At 36.9% G+C, this 11,311-nt stretch overlaps 1 protein-coding gene across 1 annotated transcript; it reads right to left on the reverse strand.

Moving 5' to 3' along the window:
• Positions 1 to 1,183: 1,183 nt before the first annotated feature.
• On the reverse strand, positions 1,184 to 10,752 carry LOC106691668 (titin homolog; the record flags this gene model as incomplete). Its single annotated transcript, XM_014437519.2, is given in 7 exon segments — positions 1,184 to 2,374; positions 3,964 to 4,105; positions 4,308 to 4,363; positions 7,729 to 7,783; positions 7,873 to 7,983; positions 8,065 to 8,184; positions 10,625 to 10,752. Coding segments are annotated over 7 exon segments (1,684 nt in total), but the record flags the coding sequence as incomplete, so codon positions are not given.
• Positions 10,753 to 11,311: the final 559 nt, after the last annotated feature.

An 11,311-nucleotide genomic window follows, 5' to 3' on the forward strand; every position in this document is an offset into this window, starting at 1 on the left:
TATTCCTTCTTCTCTTTTTTGACATTTTGCTTTTGCCAATACTTAACTTATATATATATATATATGATATTCTGGTTTGGGGTGGGAGGAAGGCTATACGCGAGGAACACTCCTTTACCCGATATGAATAGGAATCTCGAAGAGTAGTTAATGGGTCACCGCCTCCATGACGCTGTCCCAACTCATCCTGCTTTGCTGTGGAAGAAGGACGATAAAGACTTTTCGAAAATGGACAACCTGCCGAGATTGAGATATAAAGCTAATCATGACTGTAAGCATAGAGCCCGATCGTTAAAGGAGCTAAAGCCTGAAGAAAAAGTGTGGATCCCAGATTTGGAAAAAGAAGGGACAATACTTTGTATTGTAAAACTAGTCTAGTAGTAGTTTCTCAGAAAAGTCTGACTTTTCAAACAGACAATTATAGCGAGTAGGTTAGTCGATGTCACAATATCACAAGAGGAGACATTACACACAAAAAATGCAATCCATCCCCGCAAGACCCGCCCCAGCAAGACCCCCCGGGGAGCGACGGTCCTATATCACTTTTGAAATATTAGCTTAAAACGGGTAGAGAAAACTTTAAGATAGTTAAATCGAGCAGTATTTAAAAAACGCCTGAAATTGAAAAACGGCATGAAACCCTCGACCCCCGCCCTCCATGGTAGCCTGGCTAACTAGGCTGAGAAACCAAGATCCTACTGGGTCCATCCCGGCGGTGGGACGAAGACACTTAAGAGGAATCGTCATAGCCTGGTTGCGGAAGGGCATTCGACTTTATCATCTCCATTGAACAGTTAAGGAAACGAGCTGGATATCCCAGCAAACAGTGTCCCTGTAGAGTGTATGTCACCTGGAAATGTATCACAGATGCCCATGGAAGATATACCGCCATCAAGACCATCTACCCAGCATCAGCGAACATCACTCCCTTCTCCTACTACTACGGACGAAAAATCAAAAAAACAACCAAAGGTAACTGCTACCCGAACCACCCAAGCTGGAAGACCTGTAGAAAGAGCCTTCCTGGCTTGCGAAGGAGGATTTTCAGCCTGGACCTCTTTGGAGAGAAACCTACCCCACGGCTTTTGAAAGTTATAAGAGTTGTTATTCTGTAGGTGGCAACAGTGCTATTTGTAAATAAGGCTTTATTATATAAAACTAGTTGTTATTATAAAACAAATACCTCTCATTTGAAGAATTTCTTCCATTGTCGTCTCCCTGGCATTTGGTCTTTTTGGACTGAATTTTTGGCGGGATTCATCAACGCGAGACAAGTGGTCATCTATAGCTTTCCGACGCTTCTCCTCTTCAAGAAGAACATCCTTTGGAGGTTCAGACTTCTTAACTTGCTCATCAAGTACTTGATTTGTTTGTTCTAATTGCTTACAGTGCATTCGTTCCTTAGCTTCAATTATCTGGTTTGTTTTTTCATTGAGGTAACACCATAGTTTTCTCTCGTACGGGGTTTTCCCAGTAAAATTTCCAAAGTTCGCAGATAGCTTGCTATATAGAGACGTTTTCAAGAGCTCTACGTCAACTGCTCTCATGAGAATGTTTCGCCTCTTTTTTTGTATTTGAACTTGCTCTTCTTCAATACTTTTCAAGTGCCTAATGTCGAAATAGTTTTTCCAAAGAACAAAAAGACTTTTCCTTTCCATTTCCTTTTGCCTGAAATATTCCGATGCTGAATGTCTTCTAGGATATTTCAGCATACTAAGCGCTTCACTTATCTGTTTAGTTACATATTGTTTTGTTTTTTCATAAAATTTATCTTCTTTCAATTTTTCTGTCTCCCCTCTCGTCTCCGGACGAGCCAACTTGGAATGATCTTTGTCTTGAGACAAATCTCTGCTACTTCTTTTTGTCGAGGTAAAAGGCTGTTGAGTAGGCAATACTGTTTCGGATTGGTTTTTACCTTCTTTATTCCAACCCTTGATATCTATTAGTTTCAATAAACCAGCCGGGTTAATAATGGTTGAGCGATATTTAGGTCTTTCTCTTTTTATTATCGGTGATATAGTTTTCACCGGTTCCGTATTTTGTTTTTGCTTAGCTGCACCTGTTTTAACTAACATCTTTTTCAATTGTTCCTCTTTTTCTACGTGACTTTTCCTTTTGATTTCCAAATAAGTTCTCTCAATAGTTTTTCCTGGCATAGTCGTCGTCTGCTCCGTGATATTATCTCCAGGAACGTCAGTATTTATTTTTTTCACGTTCATACAAGAAGAAAATGAGTTTTGTAGATTTGTTTCATCTGGTTCGGTTGGTGCATCAAGTACAGATATAGTCTTTTCAAGATGAGTAATAAATGGTGAGTGTTGTTTGTGATGATGATAATGAGGTTTTACTATCTTTTCAACAATCACCTCAGAAGCTGAAAAATATTTTTTTTAGTAGTAATAATAATGAGTTGATGCAGAAAAATAAAATTATAACAAGCAGTTCTATTCCAATGAATTATTTTAAAGAAAAGTTGACGCAACTAGCTAAGTACAGGTAAAGCTTGTTATAAACATTGAGACAATATCCCAGATAGTTTCCGCGACATCCTTTTCCTTGTTTGAAACTGTCGAAATGCAAGTCTGAAGTTAAGGGATCGAAAGGGATAATAAGATACAATTTACTCAACTTGTAAAAGCTGATATACTAAGTTTTTGCTGGTTTCGGTTTTGCTGGTATTCCATGAGAACTGTCTAAGAGTGGAAAATAACAGTCGTCTGAGAAAGATGGCGTTTGAAACGAAACTTCTTTAGCGGCATTTTACGAACAGGCGTAACGTTCTTTGTTCTGAATTTAGTTTAAAATATCTCGAAACTAAAAATAGGTATCTTTACCTCGAAATTTGGTATTAAAAATCGGCTATACCTTCAACACTCGAAATCGGACTTCCACATTATAAGTAAAGGATATGTTCAGTATTTTATACTCTTTGCAAAAAGCTATAATTCGAAGTACTATATTGACGCTACACTGAGATAAGAAGGCCAAAAGTGAAAAAAAAAATAACGTTAGCCAGATATGATACGAGTTTTAGAACATTTAAATTAAAATGCTTGATAACTAAAAATCGGTGTTATATACTGTGACTCAATTACTATATGGCCAATTAAATTCCGATGTTTCAACCCACATCGGACGCAGTCTAAACTTCCTCCTTCGTTATAACGATCCTCGTGAAGTTGGTTCGAAACGTCTACATTTTATAAACAGTTACTATAATTTTTACAATAATTTTAACCACAATCCGAACCAACTCCTTGATGTGTCATATGGTCAACTATCAATAAACAAGGAAATGAAAGTAGGAATTAAAGATCTCAAAACGCTCCGTTTAGGACATATTCATGTTTAGAGATTTTCTTCGAGCCTTCCATATATATTCCAGGAATTATTTAGCTTAGAGTAAATAAATTAATATGAACTACTACTAGTTTATTAATGAAATGTAAATATTAATATTCATATTAAACGTTCAAAATGATCTTCAACAGCAGAACTTTGAACAACATTTAATATGAATATTAATATTCAAGTAATTGGTATCTATATTTATTTATTACACCCTAAATAATTGATAACAATATAAATATTTATTATTTTGAGACCTTAATTCATATTTTCAGATAAAGCACTTAATGCTGAAACACTCAGTGGAATATTATCCAAATTATATAAAATTTTAAATATGTATAAGTTAAGTATATCGATAAATAATAATGCTTCCTAGGGGCAGCGGTAGCAGTGTGGTAACGCGCCAGTCTACCAACCCCGGGCATTTGTGAGGCCCGTTAGCCAATGGGTGGCACTCACAAAAACTGTAGGCGTGGGAGTGACGAACCCACCCTACGATAAAACACGTCAAGAAACATTATTATTAAGAAATACATCGCGCGAGGACTTAGACCTCCATGGTCTGTTGCCCATATAATAATAATAAGTATATTGATAAATAATAATGCTTACGTTTTGGAGGAGGGATTGATACCTCTTCTTCAACTATTTCTGGGATAGATTCCATTCTTTCGGATTCTTCTTCTAGTGTAGATTCGGACGATTCGTCCGTGGATGCTTCTTCTTCCACCTTAGGTTTCTTTTTTCCAATTTCCTGTACGTAAAAATATTTAGTTATTTATATATTTCTAATTATATTCTTCGTAAATAGGTTTTTTTTCTTATAAACACAAATATACAAAAGCGATTTCTCAGTACTGCTACTGAATTTTACGTAGCAATCCTTCCACAGTTTTATCGATAAGATGAAGCGATTTTTATAATTGTAATATTAATAATAATTTACTAATACTTACTTTAAATAATATGCTGACCAATCTTTCAGCTTCGTCATGGAACTCGTTTCGAAAACCTGAAGCAAAAGTAACACCAAATTGTAGGGTGGCAGTGAGGGATAAATATTCCAATTGTTGAGCCGATCAGATATGAAATGAAAAGAAAAAAAAAAACGATGAACATAAATAACCGCTTATGTTTAGGATATAGCCTTGATATATATCAAATGGTTTTATAACTATTCCCAATAATCCAACTCAAATTTTATATTTTTTGGAAGATTCCGATTTAAGGAGATGAATAAATATATGATGTTTGAACGAAGTTAATGAAGAGGCATCACGAATAAAGAGGAAGCATTCAGAATTCCCAAAGAGGAGGAGCGAACAAGAAAGGATCTGTCAAAGGGAGCAGGTGTATGTGATTGATTATAAATATCGATTAATTGGGTTCTGGTATTCAAGGACTGAATAGAGGCACGCAAGTTAAAGAATTCAGTGATATAGAAAGGTCTATATAACCTAAGGCTTGGAATAGGAAAAAAATTAGGAAATATTACCGTCGGAGAGGAGAGATCCACTTTAGTATGATAGCTTGAGATATCCGCACGTCTAGGAACCCCAAAATGAATCTAAGGCCTCTCGTCCACTGGGAGCGGCAAACTGCGAAATCAATTCGTCCCAATTTGGAAAAAAACGCACGAACCCTCGGTAGGGGACCGCGTCGATGAGGCCGGTGCCGTTCGTCAGTTTCCATTCCAACAGGTGCGTAGTCTCCAAAAGGCCAATGAAACCAAAATGATATATATTTATAGCAGTATTCTATTAGTAATTAAAATTATTATTTTCTGGAATCATTTTTTTAACCGATCCCGCTAGGATTTAGTTTCGAACGAGAGCGAAGAAAAGAGTGACTAATGGAGTATAAAAAGATAATCTAAAAGAAATGTCAAAAATGAATCAATATCTGTCCTTTCCCTTTCGAAAATAGAAGGTGCGGTGGTCAACGTCGATTTGAAGAGCTTATCTCAAATAAGAAAATTCACTGAATTGGTTTCTTTTTGCGTAAATATTTTATCCAAATTTACGGTCTTCGTTGATACCTTCTATTTCTGAAACGGCGATTAATCAAAGGTGATAATTCCAAAACGAAAACTTTTTCGCCAGAAAAACCATTTTTAAGAGCAGCCATCTCGTCTACTAATTAAGAGCAGCCATCTCGTCTACTAATTCGGACGAATACTGAGGCACTGGAAGATAGGCATTCGCAACATTTCGTACGAACGGTGTTCATACGAATTCGTGGCTTCGCAGTTCGCAACTTTCCGCTCCTGGGGAAGTGGAATAAGATTGTTATTGAAGAAAAATAAAGACTGATAAGAAAGAACATGTTAGAAGGGTTTGGAGCCCTAGGCGATGGCTTTACTTTTTTCTGCAGCTTATGAGATGCCACAATGAGATCGACAGGAAGGAAAGAGAAATAAATTTGTAGATCGTCAGTATAAAAACAGTATGAGGTGTGATGGATAGAATCAAGTAGATCATTTATGTAAATATAAAAATGAGTTGGTAATAGCGAGAAGGATTACGTAAGAAGAAGAGATGAGATGATGGAAGTTTATCAGGAATGACAAATCTGAGAGCGATGTGATAAGTAGAAATGGAATCATCGTAAGCTGCTTTTGGAAAAGGAGATCTTAAGGAGAATCTCATCGTCAGTAGAATTTATAGCTTTAAGAAGAAAAAAAATATAAATAAGAGATACATGTATTATGAGATACATATATATGAAAAATTTAACAATCCATCATTTTTTAAGGAATTCATTTTTATATTGATGACTTTTCAAGAAAGACTCGGAAAGCGCAGTAAAAGATCGCGCCATAATATCAAGGTCATCCACATAACCGAGCAGTTGGACCGATCTGTTGAATATGGTGCCATAATTCTGGATACCTGATTCTATCATTAGTTTTTTCAGGATCAAATTAAACAGGAGGTACGCTAGACCATATCCTTGCCTTAGTCCTTTGTTTGAGCCAAATTCAGAAAAGTGTTCGGATTGTATGCGGACCCTGCACCTAACATCTCTCATAGTTATTTTTATGAGGCACATAAGCTTTGATGGAACCTTCATTTCTCTGAGTGTCTTGTATAACATAGAGCACTTGAAACTGTCATACGCGTTCCTGAAATCTACGAACAAGTGGTGGGTAGGGATCTTATGTTCATGGGTCCTTTCCACGATTAGTCTGAGGGTATGAATTTGGTTCACCGTAGATTTACCTCTCCTGAAGCCAGTCTGGTACTGCCCGATATCTCGTTCTGCGTGCGGGATCAGCCTTTGGAAGAGGATATTGGAGAATACTTTGTAAGCACAGGGGAGCAGTGATATTCCTCTGTAATTAGAACATTCCAATTGTTCTCCTTTCTTATGAAGAGGAAATATCAAAGCACTGCTCCATTGCTGAGGCATCTTTTCTTGAAACCCATATCTCAAGGATCAAGTCATAAAGTGTCATGTGCAGTTCCTTTCCACCATATTTAAACAATTATGCGGGCAATCCATCCTCGCCTGGTGCCTTATGGTTCCTCATTTTATGAATAGCATCTACAACATCTTCTAAATCTGGTGGCTCAATATCCTCTTCATTCCCTTCTCCCATTCTGGGTTCAGTAACCTGTTCATTCAGCAGGCCACTAAAGTCCCTAGCCCACCATTGAAGTATCTCATCATTATTGTTTAAAAGAGTCCTATCTTCTTTTCGCACCCATAGGTCTGGCTATTAATGAAAACAAAACGAAATATATGTACACGGGAGGAGCCAGATCCCAGGAGAAACAGGTTGTCGTAGGAAGCTGTATCTTAGAAAAAGTGAAGGAGTTTCCTTATCTTGGATCTGTTCGTTTCCGAAAGGAAGCTGCTTCGTAGAATCTATGGGCCGATAAGGGATGAGGAAGGCTGGAGAAGAAGAAGAAATAAGGAACTCTATGAGCTGCTCCAGGATATAAATATTATGACCTATGACCTATGTTAGGCAGGGACACCTTGGGTGGGCAGGACATGTTGCACGGATGAGTCCCAGCGAAATGCCTAAAAGAGTCATGGACGAAGAAATCCATTGTCCGAGCAGAGTTTTATGGCCCAAGCTCCGGTGGATGGATGGCGTGGTACAAGACGCACGAGTCCGCTGCTTTCTGTCTGCTGTATAATCTGCTTGGAGTCCGAAATTGGAAGGCAGCAGCCCAAACCCGAGTGGCGGAGGCTTATAGATGATGCCAGGACCCATCGCAGGGTTGTAGTGCCTATTGATAGATAGATAGATTGATGACTTTTCCGACCTCTACCAGATTAATAGACTTTAACAACATTTAAATGATTGAAAATGTATATTTTCTTTATGCATAACTTTACAATAAATTATTTAAAAGGAATAAATACCTTTGGCTAGTCCCAAACTAGAAGCGATATCTTCCACAACTTTTAGTTTTCTTGTCTGAAATAACCGAATTTCAGCCATGCCTTGTGATATTATAGTTATAATAATTATAATAATCATCAGTATCATAAAATAGATTATTATACCATTTTTTTCCTTGAAGACAGATGAGCGTTCCATGTTTGCGTCGCTGCCTTAGCCAAATCTTCGTGGAATTCCATAGCTTCCGATGGTCTTTGGTTGATTGTTTGAATAACCTTAAGCGAACAACATTTTTATTAAAACGGCAAGTGTTAAGAAATACATATACATCATAAAGAATAAAGGTATGCCTCAACCTTTTCCAGTAGTTTTGGATTTAACATATGTTTCTCGTCTTTTGGTTCCAGAAAAGATTCAGATTTAAATGAGCCAGTGAAACTGTTATTCCTCTTGCCATGAGGAAACCAATCATTTTTCTAAAAAAAACAAAAAAAAAAAAATTAATAGTATATGTAAATAGAAACCCCAAGATTCGATGCTGCCGACAGAACGGGATCCCGTTGTCTTCATGTTTCCCTCTCCACCAAATTCCATTCAAACCTAAATCTATAAGACGAAAGCTTCCATATAATTATCGTCTTACATCTCCGGTATTTGTTCGTGGGCTTTACAAAAATTTTCTAGCGTTTCTTCAATATGTAGCGGCCTTATCTATGAGAAATGGTTATTGTCAGAAATATTGTGATGTGTATTAATGTAATTGTAAATACTTCGCTTTTTTCGTTTATTTACATGTAAAATATTACTGTACTTATAAATATTTTAATTCAATACATATAATATATTGTATTCATAAAAGTATAAATAGAATATATAAATACCACAATGGAATCGTGTGATCCATGAATAGCTACTGTTTTATATGGGGCTTCTCTCGATGGCATTTTTGAGCCCACTGGGTCAAGTATCAAAACTAGGAGGGAACAATTGTCAATCAGGCTGGGCGATTTCAGCAAAGAAAAGGCGAATGGAACCAAAATTTTAAGAAAATGATATATATTTCTAGCAGCACTCTATTAGTAATTAAAATAATTTATGGATTTTTTTAAATTAATTTTTTCCACCTCTGTGAAGTGGGGGGAGGGCGCTACCCAGACCCCCTCCTGACCTCCTCTGGGTACGCACACGCACTGGGGTCACTAACGCCATCTTAGCAACGGGCTATAATCCTACTTCCTCAAGATGCAGTGAATAAGAATGTTCTATTCTATAGGAATATCTATCTATTCTAGGAATATAGTATTCCTCAGTGGGTCAAAATATTCTAACCAGAGGATTGACACTCCTCGACCTCTCTGGGCTGCCAATAGGTGGCATGGGTTGGCCTGAGATATTGACAACGGCGTGGAGGTGCTGCTGCGGTAGCTTTTTGAAATTCCTTAGAGTGAACCTAGTTGATAAGTGAAGAGTCTTCACCTTGATTGATGTTTGGTTGAGGCGATTATGGATGGTGCCTTAAATTTAGCTTTCGAATGGGTGGCATCAATGGTGGTATCGCGTTGTTTAGGTCTGTCTTATTTTGAGCTTGGTAACCGCGAAGCACGTTCCTGATGGCGGTCGAACTGCGAAGTATTCCGCTTTGATCTCCTTTAGGTTTCTTTACTTTTTCTCCCTTAGTTATAAGTTCCATTAATTCTGTCATCTTTATTATTTGCTCCTATTCGTAATGCAGCTAATTTATGATCTCGTTGGGCTGGACTGATTGTCGCAGCAGATGTGTTCGAGTCGGGCTTCATTACTACTGCTTGAGATTGACTGCTTTAGTACACATCGCAATTCTAACGAAGGTTTATCACGTCCCGCTTAAGATCTCATCAGGATCACCAATTATCGAGGTGGCTGTTTACTTCACATCAGAAGGCCTCGACAGTGCATGTTCAATTGGTTAGGCGACTGGATAGGAGATCATTTGACAGCAATATTGTTGAGAATTACGGGAGGTAAGGTATGTGTTTGCGGTAATGAAGGGGATGGCAAGTTGTACAGGTATTATTCGCTACAGGTCCTTACTGTATAGAAATTCCACTCCGTAAAGTATTCGCTAACAATCTTAAAAGGGATTGTCAGTTTCACAGGTTTCGCTGTAGTTCCCGACGAAAGGACAATGAGTATAGTAAGGATAAGACGTCCAAAGAAAGCAGAGTGAAATAATAAACAAATATACATTTCCAAAAATAGAGAAACAATAATCTTATCCACTGATGTTTATTATCACTTACTACGTGTTTCTGAATGAAATACACGTTTTGAGCTCCCTCAGATCGAAAAACCAAGTCTCACAAAATGGTCTGCTTTTGTCCGTGTGTCAATAGTCTAGCTAAAAACGAAAAGTCGTACGAAACTAATTCGATTTTCACTATATCGAAGGCAGGTTAACGATATTGATTAAACGGGACATGAAAATTTAAAAGTGATTGATCTTTAATATCAGATAGATCTTAGCCTTACTGAGACTTCCTGACAGGGCTTCTTTATAAAGTTCCTTTTGTTTTTTCTTTATTTGAAAACAATAAACAGTTCTCATTACATGTAATTATAATAAACGATTGATAAATACGAAATAGTAATGCATTTTATCATTAAATAAAGCAGATAAAAGGATAAATAGAGACATGTGAGCCGAGATCAGCCGATTCTTCCCGATTGCCTTATGGTTTCTTTTATTTTACAAAATATCAATAAATTCAAAAGGAATCCATCAATCTACACAAAACTTGAAGACGTATTTAAGCCTGTGAGTGTAAGTCCACCGCTCCGGATTTTTCGTAGCCCAAACCCATCTTAATATAAGAATTCAATTATCAAATCGTAGTAATAAAAAAATTAATTATACAGCGCATTTTTGGCATTACTTACTGTAGACATGTCGAATTCTCTATTTTTCGGATACTAAAGTAAATACAGTATCGTATTACAAGTGCTCCTCTACTTGTGCTAGGTTAGAATTAACGTTTCTACAGATTAAACTATATTAACATTAAACTATCACATGTGTTCAATAGATCTAGGTTTATTAGTAAATTATTGTTAACCAAAATTACCTCAAAAGTTTGATTTTCCCCCGAATTTTTATTATAAATTACATTAAAAATTAATAAAAATAAGATCAAGATTTGGATCTTGTTTGGTTTTTATACGAGTTTTAATTTTTTTTTAAAATTTAATAATTTGTATAATTTTCTCTGTGAGGTTATGCATTATTATCAAATAGACCAGCCAATTATGGCCCTAGTTTGAAGGATGTACACATCTATATTTCTTGAACTTAAGGAACTGCAGTAAGATTAATATTACTAACAATATGCGGATCCCTGAGTAGATGCTGTCTGGCACCATCACTATGCCTCCAAACTGCACTGAAGGGAGAAAAATATCGTGCCAGTATCCCCTGTTCTCGGTAGACTTTTCGATGCCTACTATCACTATACTATACTATACATTGAAACGATATTAGTCATTAAAATAATCGCTTTCCAATTTGTATTATCTTGATGCTCCCTGTACAATAATCTGGGGGGTTTCCGGTGACGTGCTGTTGTAGTC

The sequence above is a fragment of the Halyomorpha halys genome, unplaced genomic scaffold (genome assembly GCF_000696795.3).
Source record: "Halyomorpha halys isolate HHAL.00 unplaced genomic scaffold, Hhal_1.1 Scaffold2651.1, whole genome shotgun sequence".
Classification (NCBI taxonomy): Eukaryota; Metazoa; Arthropoda; class Insecta; order Hemiptera; family Pentatomidae; genus Halyomorpha; species Halyomorpha halys.